At 47.6% G+C, this 19,710-nt stretch overlaps 1 protein-coding gene across 1 annotated transcript in view; it reads right to left on the bottom strand.

Annotated features, from left to right (window-relative positions):
- Positions 1 to 10,540: 10,540 nt before the first annotated feature.
- Positions 10,541 to 19,710, bottom strand: part of DCC (DCC netrin 1 receptor) — a 563,445-nt gene continuing 554,275 nt past the window's right edge. The window contains exon 29 of the mRNA XM_080371917.1: positions 10,541 to 18,889. Within this exon, the coding sequence (XP_080228043.1) occupies positions 18,800 to 18,889 (90 nt within the window). The 3' untranslated portion in view covers positions 10,541 to 18,799. The remainder of the gene's footprint in view (positions 18,890 to 19,710) is intronic.

Consider the following 19,710-nt stretch of genomic DNA (forward strand, 5'->3'; position numbering starts at 1 on the left):
TCAAGAGGCAAAAAAAGAGGGATAACAGTTAGAGCTTTTGAAAAAATATGAGCTAACAAAGGCATGCGTATTAACGGTATCCTTTATACCTCGGGTCTTGAAATACTGAAGGTTTAAGAAAAAAAAAAAGTAATTGTATTTGATGATATCTTGGAGGCCACTGCAGATGGGAAAGAAAAGTTTCCTGAAACAAGCTGGAGTGGCTGTTACCCCAGCTGATTTCAAAGTCCTGGGCTGCTTCCCTGCCTACCAACCGAGCCTAATGAATGCGTAAAAGGGGATGAAAATAAACAGCAACATTAGAAAATGTTCTTTTCTATTTCTGGACCAGAGTCTTCTTCAGGCACCTTCACCACTGGAGGACAAAGCCAAGGGCCATGCTTGCCAGCCATCCCAAGCCCTGCAAACTTGCAGCAGCTTTGGGGTTCCCTTGTGCTTGACTGCCTCACTTGGTTGCAGGCTTGGAGCAATTTTACAAAGGGACTTTGTTTCACAAAAGCAGCCTTAGATGGCTGAACCAGCTCCTCATTGCATGGGGAGTAAGGAGGGAGAGATACTAAGACAAGAAAAAAAACCAGAAGGAAAAGCTCACAGCAGCAGTGATACGTTTTGTATTATAGGAGTCATATGGGACTTGGAGAAAGCCAGAGAAAGAAGAGAAAGGTCACATTGTCCCCAGCCTCTGGCTTGGCATCATTTAAAAAAGTTTAAATCCAGATGACAAAGGTCCATTGAGGTTGTTGTCTTAGGACATGGTTTGGTTTTCATTTTAAGGTGATGCCAACCCCCAAAGCTGCCCTGCCCTGTTCTCCTGCCTTTGTCACACCCCACTCCCTGGTCTCCAAAGCTACACAAGCATCGGTGTTACCTGTTGACCAGATGCACGGGATTTGGCTCGCTGGTTTTGTGTGCCATACTGCTCCTACTTAGAAAACCTCACTGGAATCGCAGGGCAGAAGGTGCTGTTGGTAACCTATTTGCTTGTGGTAATCATTCTTTCTCCCTTTAACTCGTGCTGCTCCCTTCATAGCTGCTCTCCTAGGAGAGGCAGAGCAGAGTTTCTGTGGTCCCTGCAGCTCCAAGTGCCCCTTGCGCCAGAGCATGGAGGGAAGCCCGTCCCCTCCGTGTCACCAGCACTCGTGCAGCAGCAAGCCTTCCCTGTGCATCGTCATGCCTTCAGGGACTACGGGGGGAGCCAAGCTGTAGGAAGGGATGCTACCCAGATTTATGCTTCTGTGGGGTTGCCAAATATGTTGGGAAGATTTCCCTGCCAGACTGCAACTTCTGTTCTTCCCCATAAATAAACTCGCTTTCAAGAAAGATGCCTGCAAACAAAACCGTCTCCAATGAGTTTATTACGAAGCATCTTTTGGGAGACCATCCTTCCTCTTCAGCAGCACCTCCTGTTCCTCAGGAGCAATGGTTTTCTGCAGCTTAGTTTGGGGTGGTGGCTTGAAGGGCACAAAACCGAGGAGAACTTTTACCTGGGCAATCTGTGCCCGAGCAGTGTGTTGGGGTAAAGTGGAGAGAGGCAGCACTGGAAGCAGAAGCAAGGACTTTACGTTCCCGAGTCCCCCCAGCCCTAAGACGGACAGCTTTACCCAAACTGGCTCTTTGCACAGTGACTATCAAGGGTATCAAAACCCAAATCCAACACAAACCTCCTGAGATAGCTGGCAGGGTGCATCCTGGGGTGAGAACTAATTCTGTAGGTATTGATTCTTATTTGGGTATATCCTGATGCACAGAGGCAGGCTCATTCTGTGTTTTAATAATTCTTTGGGTTGTGCCTGAAAGCAAATGTTTCAGTTGGGGCACACGTGAACCCAGCCCCTGACCCACACTGGGAGGGGGAGGCATGGAGGCTGCTACCGACCCACAGGAAAACAGCAGGTCCCCCCCACTCTGACTCCCATCACTTCCAGTTTCCACCCAACGGGAGCTTTTTGTTAATAGAAAAGTTTCTGAGCATGCATATACCACTTTATTTTCCACTCAGATTCTCAGAAAAGAATGAGGTTGCATAAATCCTGTAAGATTCACTTACTACACTCAGGTGCCTTTGAAAATCCCAGTTGTATTTAACAGTATTGTGAGTTTTCCAATTTTCTCAGCCTACCCTGACTCACACGGTAGCACATGTGAATCCCCAGCAGAGGGGGGGGGGCGGGGGGGCAGGGGGGAGGGCTGTCCATTTGTTTAGCAGTGGAAACCATTAGCTTTTGCCTGAAGAATTGGTTTTACAGGGCTTATGAAATTGCTACGTGTTTTCTCATGCTTGAATTTACGAAAAGTTACGAAAGCAAAACCCAGAAGACCACAACCAGACCCATACTTTGCTAGTGAGGAAAACTGAGGAGCCTCACTAACTGAGTGAATTGGTCTTCAAACACCTTTCTGGAAATTTGGACTACCTGATGGGCTGGGATGCCTGCTCCCTTGGTGCAAGGCGAGGGCATCGGTCATGCACCAAAGCACTGATGCTTTGCTTGGAGTGGTACACAAGCCAGCTCTGCTTTCTGCTGCTCATGGCTTGCAAGTGGCCATGGTTTGTGCTGAGCTTCAAAACCTGGCTGCTCTGCCGGAGGGAGGGAGCAAATGTGCTTTTATCCCCTCACATGCTTTTAGTCTCGCTACTTCAAAACGCATCAGCACCCCCATCCAGGTAATAAAATTGATGCATGAACCGCTGCGTGAGTCACTGATCAGTGCAATATAGAAAGTCAAACTACAAGTATGAAATAATCCCTTCAGTCCTTAAAGCTGTGTGAAATCCCTCCTTGGCTAAAGAGTCCTTTCTAGAACTGTGAAAGATTTTCTGGCTACTTTGCTTTAAATGGGGATGTTTTCAGAAAAGATTCCCTAAGGTTGAAGGGGGAAAAAAAGTTTGTAAAGACAGAGAATCAAAGACCCAGCAGATAATGCTGCAAAGACCTGTTATCCATATGGCTCTGAGTTGCAGTCAATTTTCTTCTTTAATAGGATTATTTCTTTGTCAGATATTTATATTCTTCTCCATGAAAAGTTTATAGAACATGCAGCATTGATATATTAGTGCCAAGCAGATTTATTCATTTAGCTGCTCAAATACTCATTGCAGCCCTGCTGGGAAGGGAAGATTTTTCTCAACTTAATAGTCTTTTTCCTTATCAGATATTCATTTAAATGGTTTGCCCATAAATATAGGACATGTTGAGACATGTATACTATAAATATTTCAGAAGATTTATGCTTGCATTAGGCATTCCTTGAGCTGGACATGAATGCATTGCAGCTGCTACAGCCGATTTCAAACAAAACCCAATAACTCTGGTTATTGATAATCAAAAGTTCACGTGGGTTCAGAGAAGCGCAGCTCTCCCTCCCGCTGAAGAAGGCTTGTGTGTGTCTTGGCACATGCCCACCGTTCAGCCCTGGCCCGCTTTGCCTTGTGAGGCTTGAGGGTAGATAGAAAAGATGTGGATGCGTTCAGACCTGCTGTCAGATTGCTTGCTGTGGTCCTTGCAATAGAGGCGGAAGAAGACTTGGCAAGGCCATGTTGCAGAAGTACAGCTTCTCATCGGGTTTTGTCTTTTTTGTACTCATGTCCTCTCCATGATCAGCATCTGGCTGCTCCATCTCCTTGTCGGCTGCTGTTTCTGCAGAGCTGCCATGCTTGTGGCAGAAAGGACCATTCAAGGAGGGGCAACCACTGTCCATCACTAAGAGAAGCAAAATGACATGAAGTCTTCGGGCTGTGGCTCTGAAAGGCGACCTGCGAAGCTGGCAGAGCTCCCCCCCCCCCCACCCCCCCTCCGCTTTCTGCCTGAAGGACTGCATGCCACAGCGGGGCCAAGAGGCAAACTGTTGGTGTAAAACAGTGAAGCCTTCTCCTGACAGTGCTGCCTTGATCCTGAGGGCATCTCCAGGTACAACCTCAGCCTTGGTTTTGCTGGAACAACTTGCAGCTGTAAAGTACATGTCCTCTGGTGGCTCCAGCTTAACCACTAGGTACTGGCCCCTGAACATGCCTGACTTCATCTCTCCTATTGACAGAGCCCCGATAAACACCAGCAGTTCAAACAGGGTCTGCCTGAAACAGGGGTAGCTCTTCCCTTCTCCCTTTTCTCCAGCCTCCCCCCCAAAAGGGTTTCTTACAAAAGCATGTAGGTCTCTACAGGCTGAATGGGCTTCTCAGAAATCTGGAAAACAAAAGTGTTGACCTGTGTTACCATGATTATTCACCTGCAGAACCTCAGTGGCAGGTACAGAGGTGTATGGAGTTGGGGACATTCTCCCCATCAGCAGAGAGACACAGGTTCCTTCAGAGGGCAATTAAAATAAGATTCATTCCCCTCCTGAAGATGCCTATCTCTAGATTTACTACATGACCTGTTACACAAGGTGGGATAAATTTGAGTCTCAGATACTAGGATGAATAAAACAGGAAAAGGAATAGAATAGAATAATTAGAGCAAGACCCCAAACCAATATGATAGAACAAGACTCTCAAATAGTCTCAACATCTGAGCTCTGAACCCCACTCCCCCACCCCCCCCATTACTCAGCACTTCTTCAATCTACATGGGGTTTCAGACTGGCCATGAAATGCACAGCTGCTTCCTAGCACTGCAGAAAACAAACCGATAGAGCAGGAGGAAACATAACAAAAGTCTGAAGGAAAGCATCTCAAGAGGAGCCCAATGTTACATCTTTACCGGAGGAGGCTGACTGATAGGAAATTGAAAATGCAAGGTGACAAGTAGCACGCTTTTACGTAAATCAAAATCATTACTGACACCTTGCCTTGCTTTTAAAGCTGTGACATGTCTGATCATTTTGAATGTTTAAATGTGCGTTTTCAAAGGGGCTGTGACCACCCATTTCTTTGGTTCGAGTTGTGCAGGTAGAGCTTAACTAGTCCTCTCAGATGCACAGCAGGAAGGCTTTGCATCCTGACAGCCTACAGCTTCTTGAGATGTAGGTACTTATTTATTTACCTATCTATCTATCTATCTATCTATCTATCTATCTATCTATCTATCTATCGATTGATTTTAACATCCTCCTTTCAGAGACACTAATCCCACATACCAGCCTGGGCAGGAAGTACAAGGACCAGGTTTGGTTGCTTAGACGTAGCCACGTGTGGGGAGCCCTTTGAGCACAGTGGCATCTCCAACTCCACCTCTCCTGGAGCCATTTACTGACCAGCAAATACTGAGCAGTGCTCATCCTTGGCACCGACCCTGTGCCTGCAGGACCACACACAGCCTACATGCCCCAGGGGTGCCCAGTGGTACCCCAGTGCCAAGCTGACCATTGAACCCAGGGCTTGAGTCATAGAAACTGAGCCGTGTTTCCAGCATTACGATTGAATTTAGACATCTAATCCTATGCTGCTGCCACCCTTGGTACTTCCACTGTGATTAAAAGGAGTCACTTGGCCTTCAGGGAGCCATTCTGTTACCTTTAATTAGGAATATGTTCATTTAACTCCCCCTAAGCCCTCCCCCCTGACAACAGGGATAACAGCATGAAGTGGTACCCAACTGTCACTAAGCCTCCATGTGCCCGCACCCCATCCCGGCTGCGGGAAGCTGTGGGATCCACTGGACAGCTTTCATCTTCCACCTGGTGGGTTGGAGAGGTGCCGGCAGGTGCATCCCACCACCCCTCCAGGGGCCTGTTGGCTGGGCTGGAAAACAAAATCAGAAGATGTGCATATCCCACCGTGGGCTCACGTCTCTCCATCCATCCTGGTTAGACGTGCCCTTCAGAGCCACCCCGTCCTAACGGGAGGCTGCTTCACCGTGACAGTATAGGGGGACTCTGCCCTTCCATGAACAGTGTGTTCCAGGTGTTAGTGCCACTCGCTGCTAAAGTTTAGGGGTCACTTCTAATTTGGGGGGATTCTTGGCTCCAGCTCCCAGTTGTTGTCCTTCCTACCCCTTCCCAGCGAGATTTAACAGCCATTAGGTCATGGTACCGCTGTAATCGCATCGCATCGTGATCCTCTTTTTCAAAAAAAAAAAAAAAACAAAAAACCCAGAGAATTTTAAGGCACAGAAAGGCGTTAAGACTGCAGTGGTGGTGTTTTTCAGCCTCTTCCACCTTTCAGCAAGGGAAGAGCCATCAGCTTTGGTGTCAGAGCTCTTGGTGCTTTCTGGAGGGACAAGTCAAGCCACCCCAACCTGGGGCTGCACCACCAACCCCTTGTTTAGATCCCTACATCGAGGTCTTTACAATCCTTGCTCCACCAGGTGACATTTCCATGGCTCTGGCCTCCAAGAAGGGTCTAGCTGTGCTTCTGCCACCCTCCCAGTACATCCCGGTTGCACACCTTGGTTTGTGTAGCCTGTATGTTGATGATGCAGAATATTAGCCCAGCATTTGAGAATTTATTTTTTTCCCTCTAACCGTCAAAAACTTCCCCAAAAGATGTAAATAATTAATCAAATTTAACATTTTAAGGTGGTTTTTTTTTAAGTCTTCAGTTTAATTAAACTAAAAGGCTGTAATTCAGTGAAGGGAACATCAACAAAAATAAATAATATTTGTTCTGATTGAAAAGCAGTTTAGTATCTGAGGAAGTGGGAGCAGCCGGCAGGAACAGGGACAACAATGCTAGGAGCAGTATTTGAATCCTTGATTTTCCTGTGTGCACATTATTTAATTTAGGCTATCAACCTTTCCATGGAATACTTTTTAACTACTGTTTCTGGGCCTGCAGGAGACTGCCTGTGGTGCCAGGAGGCTAATTTGAGCCGTCTCATTTGCCTGCGGCATTTCACTGGTGTCTGCTTTAGATGGCGAGATACAAAAGAGTTGTTTCTAGACCAATTAAATGCATTTTCCTAAGTGTATCTTGTGGCTCCCCAGTACAAAGGAAAACATTTCTTTACAATGTAAAAATATCTCTCTTCACAAGCAGCTTTGTTTTCTTTTCAGTGCTAAGGTTGTGCCCTTTGCCCTCTTTTTTAATGAATATTGGAAATACACAGAGTTTTTAATAATCAAAAAATAATGTGCAAAAAAAAAATCACAGCTGCAATGTGTAACGGTTCAGGCAAGACCCTATTATCGTCATCCAATTTCATTAGCAGCAATATAAAATTGTTTCTACTTACTCAGGGTTTCTTTTCTGATGAAACTTGATGATCTGGAAAGTTAAATCTTTGTGTTTACAAACACTGATCAAAGGCAGTTCATTCCACAGATCGTCTCACCACCTGGTCGCACCAGTCGTTGACTTCTGGGGCTCCAGTTCAGCACGTGCTTAGCTTCAAGCATCAGGGACACACCTTGGTGTGCTGGGTGCCCACCTTGGTGTCCCCCACCCCGGGAGAGGACATGCTCTGCTCTTGGTGGCTTTGCGCTGATGCAGGGGACAACTGCGGGTTACCAAAGTGGTGTATGGCTAGTGACCAAGAGTTGGTGGCCATCAGGTGTCACACCATGCTCATGAAACAGTGTCTTCGGGAAGGCAAAACACCTCTTCTCACTTATTTGGGAGAATTCCAGCTCTGTGCAAAATCCAGCTGGACCCCAGCACGTTGTGGTGGAAGGGCCACCCTCACACTTGTACCACCCGTCCGTCCCTGGTCCTGGGGCAGGGTGTCCCTGTGGTCTGGCACCATCCTCTGGGAAGGGGCTCCTGGTGCATCCCCTATCCCACGGTTGGCCTCTCGGGCTCTGCTCCCATGAGCACAGGCATCCTCCTGAGCTGGCCCTGGAAGATGTGATTAGCGACACCGATTATTATTCTTCCAGCTCATGCTGCTCCTCCTCGGCTGCTAAAATATTTATGTCTGGCACAGGGTGCTGGGAGGCCGAGTAGCACATTGTCATAATAAAGTGGTACTGAAATTTACATGCTGCATTTTTTTTCTTTTTTTTTTTTTTTTTTTTTGCATGGTCCAAACATAATAAATTAAATTTGGTATTGCCCAAATAAAGAACCAGTGTTTCGTTCCAGATTTGAGAAACCGTGTAATTTGTTAAATCAGATAAACCACCCCTTCTTTCAAATTATGCCCAGACACTTAAAATTAACATATACAGTAACCCACACTGTCATTAGTTTGGAGAAAGAGCTTTCCCTTTCTTACAAACATTTTCACGGTTTTATAGTTGTTCCTAGTTTGCCGCAGAAGTTTTTCATGGAAAAGGAGGCAGTGAGGATGGAAAAGCTTGTGGGGGTGATGATCAGAGTCAAAAGCGGAGCACAAAGCAGCCGGGGATTTAATGCAACACTGAGAACAGCACTCAGGGTGCCCACCTTCCCATGCCACCACGTGTCTGCTGACACCTTTGGGTCTTAAAGTGGCCATTTGCCATGTGTTTCCTGCTGTGCACGTTGCCACTCAGGGCACTGCCCAAGGCCACATCCCGCGGTCCCACTCCCGACCCCATCAGCATCCTCCAAGCAGTCATCTACGGACGATGCACCAGCACTGTTCCACATGCTCACTCTGACCCTGCTCTTTTTGCTGTCCGTTGGTAAGAAAGGCACTCACAGTAATTCCCACGTGGCAAAAAATGTACAAGTAACTGTCCCCTGGCCTCAGACGAGAGGGAGAGGGTGCGCAAGGGCTGGTGGGCTCCCAGAGCTGACATCCCTGAAAAGCACAGGCACGCAGACTTCAAGAAACGGATAAATTCTGCAAGTACAGCAAAAACCTTGTTCCCACCTGGCCTGGAGTAGGCTTACAGCTCATGAGATGAAATTTCTACTATGTCTCATTGTGGTCTGAGGGACCTGGGAGACCTTCTTGCTCCTACAACCCCCTGAGAGGGGCTGGAGCCAGGGGGGTCGGGCTCTTCTCCCAGGGAACAGGCGACAGGACGAGAGGGAACGGCCTCACGTTGTGCCGGGGGAGGGTTCGGCTGGGAATGAGGGAAAATCCCCTCACGGAAAGGGTGGCCAAGGCTGGCACAGGCTGCCCGGGGGGCTGGCGGCACCCGCCCTGGGGGGATTTATAGCACCTGGAGATGTGGCGCTGGGGGCCATGGTTAGCGGTGGCCTTGGCAGTGCTGGGTTAATGGCTCAACTTGGTGATCTGAAAGCTCTTTTCCCACCTAAATGATTCTATGACTCTAAACCAGCCAGCTCAGCTGGATTCCCATGGGAGGGAGGGTGCAGGATTTGTCCAAGAGTAAGGAAACTCCATCTGTCGCTCTGCTTGGAGCTTCACCCCAAGCCAGGCCCCAACACCTTCTGTCCAAGTGAGGTTTGGTGTCTCAGGATGATGCCCAGGTATCTGCAGATGTCTGGTCCAACAGCGGAACATGTCCCCACCCCGGGGTTACACAGCACGCTGGGAAGCCTGCTTGCTTTTCACGGGCTTGCTGCAGATGGGCTGTCTTGCCTGGGGTGCCAGCACCAGCAGGCGCAGCAGAGCATATTGGTTTAAGACTGCTAGCAAATTAAATTGCTCTTCCACAAGCGAGCTAAAACCTGGTTCTGTCCCAAACCAGGGTGAAACAATGAATAATTCATGGTTGTTGGTTTTTTTTAAAGGAAATATGGTGAAGAAATTTGATTTATTTCAGCCAGGTGAGAGCGGTTTCTTCTGACTTTTTCATCTGAATTTTTGCATTATAATATCAGCCAGAACATATGTAGCTTTAAAGCATGCTACTTGAAAAAAAAGTCAAAATATTTATAGCACAGGCAAATACTCTGCCACGCTGAAACAAGACTGAAACAAAACACTGCCATAATTTCCTGCGCGTAGTCCGTAAAATACAATATGTTTGAGTGAAATACTTGGATTGCCTCAAATTATCAGTTTGAAAGGAAAAAAAACCCAATGTTTCTTTATAACACATTTTGTAAACAGCATTGTGGCTCGGGACTTCAGCAGAAAGGCAGTGGGAGCCTGGTGCAGCTGTGAGGCTCTGCTTCCTTGGCTCGGGGAAACGAACCGCTTTTAAAACAAAATAACAATAATAATAGGACAGGAATAGTGCCTTAGAGAGGTGCAGTTGTGCGTCGAGGTCCTGCCTGTTCCTAAAGAGGACTTTGGTTAGCCAATGCCCTTTGCTAAAAAATGTCTACGTTAATTTCTTTTCTTTCTTTGCATAGTGAGATCCTGCATGTCCCAGCCTTGGGAAAGCCTCCTAGACCATCCTGGTGCTTACAAGCCTATGTGCACACAGCCCTGCCCTCAAGGCAACCCCCCAAGGAACCAAATTATATTTACTAAAAAGATTCTGCAGCTCCAGTGTGCTTTATGGAGTCATCCCTCCGTGCAGTCCCAGCCCAAACTGCAGCTCAGCCAACCCCAGCAACGACCCCAGGTGCCTGGGCTGGTGGTGGCTTCCGTATTCCAGTAAATTCCTCAGCTCCCAGCGCTTCAGCCTGCTGGCAAAATGAGCAGAGGAGATGCTCCATGCCCAGGCAAGACTCCAGGGACGGTGCTGGGCTGGATCCTGACCCTTTCCTATTTTACAGCAGTCTCTCTGGCGTGCTCCTGTGCAACAGCTGCAACAAAAAAAATCACGGCAAGGTGCTTTTGCGCACAGCAGATTTGCTTCCTTGCATTTCCTGGCTTTGCTTCTTTTAAGGACTGGGCTAAAGGGGAAATTTTTACACATCCACAAAATGTGCAAGTGGAAAAGGAAGCCCTGAGCACCTTCCCATGCTGCTGCTTGTCCAGGGAGTGATTTTTGACTCCAGGCTCTGCACCTCCTCTCCAGCTCGTTTTCCTGGGTTTGACTTCATTATGTAGCCACGTGTTCCAGCCTCCTCCTGTGGAGTGAGCATGAAATCAAGAGCTGGAGAAATTGTATGGCAAAAGCCATCGGTGAGCTGCCAAGCCTCTCAGGAGGTTGTCTGCAAATTACTTCATAAAGAAACCACGCTGGCAGCCAGCTCGGATTGATTATTATTTTTCTGGTCTGTGGATAGCTGCCTTGCAACTGACTCTGTTGTGATGCATCTGCTGCGACAGAGTCACCAACCACCAAACACAGGGCTCACGCTCTCCCACGGGTGGCTGCAGGTCCCTCGTGCTTGAAAAAAAAATTTCCTAGCCACAGATGCTCATTCGTTTCTTATGATGGGTTAAGATTTACAGGCTGGCTGCAGCCTCTTCTTCTGGACACCGGGAAAAGCAAGGTGATGGACACGCAAAGCTTCCCCCAAAACCCCCACACTGCCACCGCAAATCCTGAAAGCAAAGGTCTGAAAACCAAAACGCCCTGATCTGGGAAGCAGTTGGCCTTACAGTGAAACCGTATTTCCTTCTAAACCATCCACCAATTCATTTCCTACGCTAGCATCATTCCGTTACATGAGAAACTCAACTAGATTTAATTTATTGGCTCCAAGAGGGGTCAATGTCTTTTTGTGTGTGAAACAAAATATTCCCACCTGACCAATGAAACCTTGAACCATGGTGTATTTATTAGAATGCCACCATTTTAAATTCAAACTAAAGCTTCAATGTGTGCAATTCATCAGGGCTTGGTTTACCCTACAATCATTTTTTCTCTGTGCTTAAACGTGGTGGAATAGAAAGGGTTTCCATTAATACCCACTAACAACCCCAAATAAGAGTTTTTCAAGGATTCCAGCACAAAACCAAAAGCCCTGGTCTAGAGCACCCCTCAGATTTTATTCCCGGCTCTTTTCCTGGGACAGTGACCCACCTTTGCCTTCAACACGATGCTCCCTTCAGCCCCAGAAACCAAACTGCAACAGGTCATTCTACTCTGGAGCCAAGTCCCACCGCGGTACCAGCTGAAGCCCTTTTCTTAAGTTTTTCAAGGTGGATTTCTCTTCCTGCAGAGGATAACTTCACATTTACAAAGTGCCACGAAGGCAACGCCCCCCCCCCCTTCCCCCCCCCCCCTTCCCCCCCCCCCCCCCCCCCCAACTTGCATTTGGGGTCCTTGGAATGCTTTTCTGAGCTTTCAATTCAGCTGTAACATTGACTTTGCGGTTTGTTCTAAAATGCAGCAATAACACTTGGAGGAAAAATTAAATTAATCTCCCCCTTTCCCCTATATTTAAATTCATAAATATAAAAAATCTGACCTCATCAAAATGCTCCATCTCACCACCTGCTCCCCTGCTCGCCCCCACCGCCCTCCTCCTTGGCATCAAAATAAACTTCGGGGAAACAAAGCGCAAGATGCTTGTGCGAAATTCTTGTCCCGGACCTGCATTCTGCCATGTTGCTGAGCTGAGCATGGCCCTGGGTGCAGGACCAGGGTCCCCACTGAGCACTGATGTCCCCAGTGCCCTGTCCCTGCCTGGATGGGAATGTGCTGGGGCAGGCAGAGGGTGAGCACACAGGATGTGCCTCTGTCGTTCTGACCATTGCAGATGTACAAACCCACCAGGATTCCAGGTGCTTCTAAAGCAGGATTAAGACCCTTACCTAAGGACAGAGGCAGCTTCTTACACCTCTTTACATCTCAGTCTTCAAACACAAAAATCGTCCCACTCACCTGATGTGATGATTTGGTACCTGCCACCGCTCGGAGTTTAGAAATAAGTCATTTTGATATTGAAAAAGCCACAATGATACTGTGCCAAGAACTTTAAAAGGGCTTCAGCATCCATAAAGCGCTCTTCATTTTTAGAAATAAACATGAAAGCTTTGGTCTCGTAAACTGCACTGCTTTCTTTGGACAAGACCTTGAAAGAGCAAACAGCGTGAGAAGAAAAGCAATTCCTTTCACATCCTCACATTTTGTTACGCAGTCCTGAAAGCTGAGAATGACAGGGGGGAAAGCAGACGCTGCCCCCTCCCTGTGAAACACTCACTAGACCCAGAATTCTCCAAATTAGACAAGAAAGAAAAGCTCTGTGTGAAAGAACAAACACGGGCACACCAGGGAGTTGGCCATGATGGGAACAGGAGGGGTGGCTCTGCTGGGAAGCAGGGACACGCGGGAGGATGTGACGCCAGCCATGGACCAGTGGGCAATGGGTCCTCAGAACTCGCGCAGCTCGAAGTGTTGCTCTGATTGTGTTTTATTCAGGATATGGCCTCATCCCTGCCTCCTCTGATCAGAGGAGAAGCTATCCGTTCTCAGCACCTGTATGGGGAAGTGAGAGGCAGGAGGGTTTAGTTTAAGATGTGTAAAGCGTGCCCTTCCCACCGAGCCTGCATTGCAGGCTGTTTGCAGAACAGCCTCAGGAGACCTAAAAAGCACTTGGGGTCAGCTGGGGGCACCCTGTGCCAGGGGAGGTTAGTAATGAAACCACCCACGACTCCAGCAGCAAAGCACGAGGATGCTCAGGTATGTCTCCAGGACAAGGACAAAAGATGATTGCAACAACAGAAATGGGACGTATGAGGAAAGAAGGCTGTATATTGGTATGAGTTACCAAACCGGCTGCCTTAGTTACCCATCATGTTCTGGAGAACATCTGCTGCACACAGTCCTTGGGCTATGAGGTAAGAGGAGATGCTGGCAGCACTTGGGGGTGCTCACAGGTCAGTGCCAGGCAGGACAGCTATGAAAATCTGCATGTTGATTGCTTCGAGCTCAAGATTAACGTGTTTTGAGCTTGCTCGCATCACCCACCAGCACTCTTTTGGGTCACTTGACTACTAAGCCATGCCACTGGTGGAAGGCAGGGCAGGTAGGCTCAGCCATCACTGGGATACAACAGTAGGATCAGTGGGAAGAGCACTACGTCCAACTCCCAGCTGCTGGCTACAGGGAGACTGAAAATAGTCTGTGAAACTGAACAGCTGGAGGGACATCTTGGAAACCTCTTGAGCACACTTGGAATGGAGAAGCCAAGCCTGGCATGACTTTTCCCTGCTGACATGGGGCTGATTCCCAAAAGTGTGAAATCACCTTCCCACACGCCTGTCTGCATGGTGGCATCATGCTTTCCTACACAAGAAGACTTCTTCTTCCCTTCAATACCTTCCCTAAGTTGCCACAGCTCCTACAGCACCCAGTGCCCACCCCGACAGTCACCTTCAAGTGACCCCCAAACAGTGTTTCCATGGGGCAGGGTGCCAGGAGTGGGGGTGGAGTGGGGCCAGGTGGGATGGGCTGGGAGCTGCGGGCTGCTCCGCTGGGATGCCGGTGCCTGGTGCTTGTCATCCAACATAGCGGACAAAGAGAGAGAATTTGTATCAAAACTTTATTTATTAAACGAAAAAATGCACCATTGGAATAACATTTCTATAAAAAATGAATATGAGACTGTTCTACAGTGCATTACAAAACCCCCTTTTCTTCATGTAATAGTATACAAGATTGTGTGTAGAAACAGTCATTTATTTTTAAACTGTAAGCAAGTTTCCTTTCTCATAGAACAAGATTTACACTTAAATATTGCAGTCACTATCCTAATTTGGTTAACAATGCTAAAGTCTGACAATTTAAAGAAAGGGTTTATAGGCTCAAAATGCCATCTTTAGGCCTTTTGTAACAACAAGATTTTTTTTTTTTCAACTAAGGCTAGTTAAAGCTGTAGTATAACCCATTTCTATCAGATAAACATATCACTAGTATGCTAAAGAATTTTTGAATTACCTTGCTAAGCCCATTAAACGGCATTCACCAGTGCCAGGACGTTGAATCAGCAGGCTGGAGCCAGTGCTCCACCGCAGCTGCGGGACATATGCGGCGCTGGCGATGCCCGGTGGCACCATCCTGCTGCCTGACCCTCCCAATCCTCACGCCTGGGACAGGTAAGGCAGGGCCAGAGCCCAGCACGCAGGGACATGGGCACACTGCAGCTTTAACAGCCTGCTCTAGGTTTCCAGCCAGGTATCCCTTGTATCATAAATTATCCAAAAGAAAACACTCTAAATAATAAATTAAATATTACTTATAAAAAGTACACCCCTCCCCCCACCCCCCTCCCCCCAGCCGCCCTATCCCCAATGTGACAGCGATTCACAAACGGTGGGAATCGCCAGGAGTATTTTACAAGAATAAAAACAGCATCGGTCCTTCTCCTACCGCCGTCGCTTCCGCGTGCTCGGAACAACACGCACAGTGAGGCATGCCGGCTCGTGCCGCTCACCATGCGGGAGCTGGCCATGCCCAGAATGAGGATGCCTTCAATGCCTTTTGCTGAGTGAGAACGTTTCAAAAAAATAAAAAAGGTGACAGAGCCTCTGAGAACCCCGTTCGACACCAGACAGGACACTGAGCAGCTAATGGGGACGTGGGTAAATGAAGCCAACAGGAAAAACAATCTCTGCTCACCTACGAAGCCATGAGGATTATGATTTTTTTTATTTTTTTTTTTAACAACAACCTTCTTCCATCCAGCTTCCAGGTATCCATCTCAGAAATGAGGCTCGGGGATTGCAGATTTGCCTCCTGCTCGAGCACCTGCCTCACCGACACCTCCTTAGGGATGAGGAGCACCTCGGGAACGCTGCCAGCTCCCACCCCGCCAGCATCTGCACCTGCTCCTACCACTGGTGTTGCTGCCCCTTCATAGCAGCACGTGCCAGCGCCTGCGCCTGGGTTTGCAGGATCCAGCGTTAGATGCTGGCGAGGGGGCCGTGCCGGGAAAGGACCCTTGGGGAGCTACAGCAGGAACTACCCCATCAGCTCTGACTGCAGGAGAAAACATCAGATGCTTCCCGAGGGCTGGAAGGAGCTGGGGATGATCCCCCTGAACTAACTCCCACCCTTCTGCGTGCCAACCAGCACTGTCGCTGGGCTGCCTGGTGTTTTCTGGTCTGCATGGGTTGTTTGGGCAGAAGATGTCAGAGCAAGTGAGCACGCACTGCAAATGTGCCCAGAAGAAGAGAAATGTTTGGAAAACTCATCTAGTCTTTCCAAATGTCAAGGAGGGACTCGGGCCAGACAAGCAGCGGCCCTACCTCAGCCAGTTTCTAAAGGAGCTGGCTCTGGGAAGGGGTTGGTGAAAAGATGCTCCTATAAAAAATTAAAGGCAAAGCTACAGAAAGAAGATGCTCAAGGAGTGCTGATGGCAAGAATCTTACTGCAGCATCCAAGCCGCGCAGGAGCCTCGTGGCTGAGACTTCCCTCGCTACCAGTGCAAACTTGCCAGAGCATACTGGGATGTGCATCACCATGGGGAGAGCAAGGACCAACTTCCGCAGCATTTGCAAACCTCTTGGGATATGGGTGGGCAAATCCTGCTGGGAGCTATGTGACTATCAGAGAATCATCAAATGGTTTGGGTGGGAATGGATCTTAAAGGCCATCTAGTCCCACCCCCTGCCATGGGTAGGGACATCTTCAACTAGCCCAGGTGGCTCCAAGCCCCATCCAACCTGGCCTTGGATGCTTCCAGGGACGTATCCCTGTGCTTCTCCAAATTCTGGCTGACTTTTATTTGGGAATTCCCAGTGCCTGCCTAAACATGAGGGTGCACAAACCAGCCAGACCAGTATAGGGGATGTGCTGGTCCTCACCCCCTGAGAAGTGACACCACAAACCCCACGGCAAAATTTTGGCAGTATCAATGTCCAGCCCTAAACATGTAATTAAGATCACATGCAAGAACAACAAGCAGATTATCCTCTCCCTTCCTAAAAGTAAAAAGCTTCTCAAACTGACTGAACCTTTTCCCCAGAAGTGAACAGCTGAGCAGTCCACAAAGACGCTCAGCCTTTTGAACTGTTTTTAGGCTTTGGAGGAAAACAATTAAATGCAAAGCAAAAAGAAAAAAAAAATATACCTTTTTTTTGGCCAAGCTCACTGCAAATAAATAGAGCATCAGCAACACAAAATGTGGAAGCACTATGCTAAAACATTCCAGTTTTGCTAGTTAAGGTCAAATTTCCAAAGAAATGCCTGCTTACTCATTAGTTAGGTATTGTACTAAAATTGTCCTCAAATGGAGGTGGGGAACATCTCCAAGGCTCCTTAGGACAACCTGCCCAAATTCAGTGTCACATGGCTCAGGGGAGCTGAAGGCCACAGCACTTTTTTGGCTGTCTGAAGGAAATTTGAAAAAAATAAAAAAAATAGAAAAATGCCGACCTGGGTTTTCAGCGGAAAAGATCTGTGCGTTTTCTTTTTACCGGAGGTTTTTTTGGTTACAAATCTTTCAGAACTGGAAAGCCCAGCCTTGTGTGCAAACAAGATTGCCTCACTCTTGAGAAATTTTTCATTAAAATCTTAGTAAATTGAATAACAAGGCATTTTTAAAGGAGCATTTTCACAAACACACTAGAGTTCCTAATGAAGCATTTGAATTCCTCCTTGACATCTGATTTCCTTTCCAGCACAGGGCCGTAGAAAATAATCTGAATTATTACTTCTGTTGCAGTGCCATTTTACTCAAAATATTTTATTCGGAGATTCACATATAATTACCCACCTAATAAAAGGAGCTATTAGGTTGTAAAGATCCTATCCTTTCCATGCTCTTTTAAAATTATGACCCACTCAAGCTTGAAATCAAAGGCAGAGCTGAATGGAATAATTCATCTGAAACTCTCTTATTGGGTTTTGCAGCCTCCTAACTGATAAATATGCAAATTAGCTCCCTTTTGGTGATTCAGCTGCATAAACAGAGATTAATGCTGAATGCAGCTGAAAATTTAGCAATAAAATGTATGCACACAAAATTTAGTCAATTCAGCCAGTTATCGTTGTCAATAAACACGGTAATGCACAGCTAAAGCACTGGGACAAGGAGAGGGAATCCCTAAAGATGGTTCCCGGTGTCCTGCTGCTCTCCGCTCTGAGCGCTGCTGATCTCAACCAGGAAACACGACACTTGCAGAAAAGCCCTCCTAATTAATTTATTGGTTATTAATCGGCCTCCATGGTTCTTCCCCCACGCTCGTGTCCTGCCCGCGGGAAGCACCCAGCGCCTGCCACCCGTTGGCCTTCCCCACCCTCTGCCCATCGGCATCCCCGGCGGGCGGGTGCTGGGGCAGGAGCCAGCCCGGGGGACGCTGGGGGAAAATCCAGCTCCATCTTCCTCCGGTCTGGCCCCAGCAGCACTCCCCAATGTCACCGCAGGGCAGTCTGGCACCAAGGCCACTCAGACGTGTTTTACTACAGGCTTAAGCATGTAATGACTGCATGTCAGAGAAGATTGCATATTATGCCCTCTTTTTTTTGCATGTACACTGGATGGCTGGCAGCAGGCCACCAATAGAGACTTCTTTTTTTTTTTTTTCATAAAACATGAACCACTGGAGGATTTACAAACACTTGCTAAAATGGCTGAATTCTACAGCAACTCGCTTATCCCCACCATTCATGCGAGTTGACTGACAGAGATGATAAAAGAAATTAGTAATTTGTCTTTTCATTTTGTGCTGTTGGGAAAACCTTCAGATTTTTGGCATGGTGGTGTGATTATTTGCTATGGGTGTTTCGGTAGTCAGTAATTATGTATTTAAAAAAACAAACAAACAATAACCAAACCAACCCAAACGAGTGACCTACGACACTGTCTCATTAATGGCATGGGCTATGTTTAAAATAGACTTGCATGAGGTAAGACTAGACCTATACAAAGAGCTACAAACCTCTACGGAGTAAAACATGAGTTAGTCATGACAACTTGAGTTCTATGAAGACTAGCGGATCAAAAGGAGCAATCCAGTGGCATCACCTATGACTCCGCAGTGACGACAACGCCCGCTTTGCCACACTTTCATCACTTGAGATGCCAGATCTACAGTTCCGTAACATTTCCATGATTATTCATTAATTCCTTTTTTTCTTATTTTTATCATTCCTTTCAGGACTTTGCAGGAATCTTCCTGGTGCTGAAGGAGTGGTACTGGGAACAAGATGATTTTATGGGGTGGTGTATGTGGGTGGTATGTGTGAAATCCTGGTATGCTGCAATGCTCCGGGATAATTACCGCTTTATCAAGGGCTGTTAGAAGGCTGAGCCTGTGATAGCGTTGAGTTGCTTCATTAGCCCCTCCAAACTGGCCATCTGTTCACTCAGATCATCCTGCTCATAAACCTGGGAGCAAACACAAACACACACAGATAAGCGGGTGGTGGGATGGGAACCAAACCCACCCGCACAGGGACCCCATCCCCACACCGTCCTCAGGGACCTGGAGCCTTCAGGGATGGGCTGATGCTCCCAGAGGGGATAGCAAAGCCTCTCTGGGCTCAGCACCCTGAAAACCAGGGGTGACCCTGCCAGAGTGATAGGAAATACTAGTGACCCCTCCCTGAGCCCCCATTTCCCCAGCTCCCTCCCTTGCACTGCATGCACCCATGCTTGGGGTGACAATATAGATATTTTTTAGCACCCAACAGAGACATCAAACGTCCATCTAAACATGTCCTCTGCCAGGGCAGGCTTGGCCAGCAATTACCCCAACTTCTCAGCCCTTGCTGGTGGTGGGAAATTGCCACCATCACCTTTAGAGGGAGCAGAGAACTGGGAACAGTCTTCAGAAGTGCCTAACTGGGCTGGAGGAAAGTTATCCTTTGGGTATGGGTAGCTGAGAATCTGCAGCAAAACCTACAGGTACCAGCACTGCCCCTATTCTTGACAATCACTGACCCCCAAAATTTCCAAGGCAAGAGCAAGAGGAGTGATCCACTGCTTTCAGACACTGAGACAAAGCTCAGATGGTTTTACATACATATATATATATATATATGTATACACACCCAGTTAGTTGTATATGTGGGCTTTATCCAGTAAAAGATCTGACATTTCTGTATAAGCCCTGCAGTCCCTGAGGTGGGATGGAGCAGGCAGCTTAAAAAAGTACCTGTGGAGCCAAGCTTAAAAAAAGAAAAAAATCCCCACATTTTAGCTTTTCT

This window comes from Falco punctatus, assembly GCF_963210335.1.
Source record: "Falco punctatus genome assembly, chromosome: Z".
NCBI classification, from domain to species: Eukaryota; Metazoa; Chordata; class Aves; order Falconiformes; family Falconidae; genus Falco; species Falco punctatus.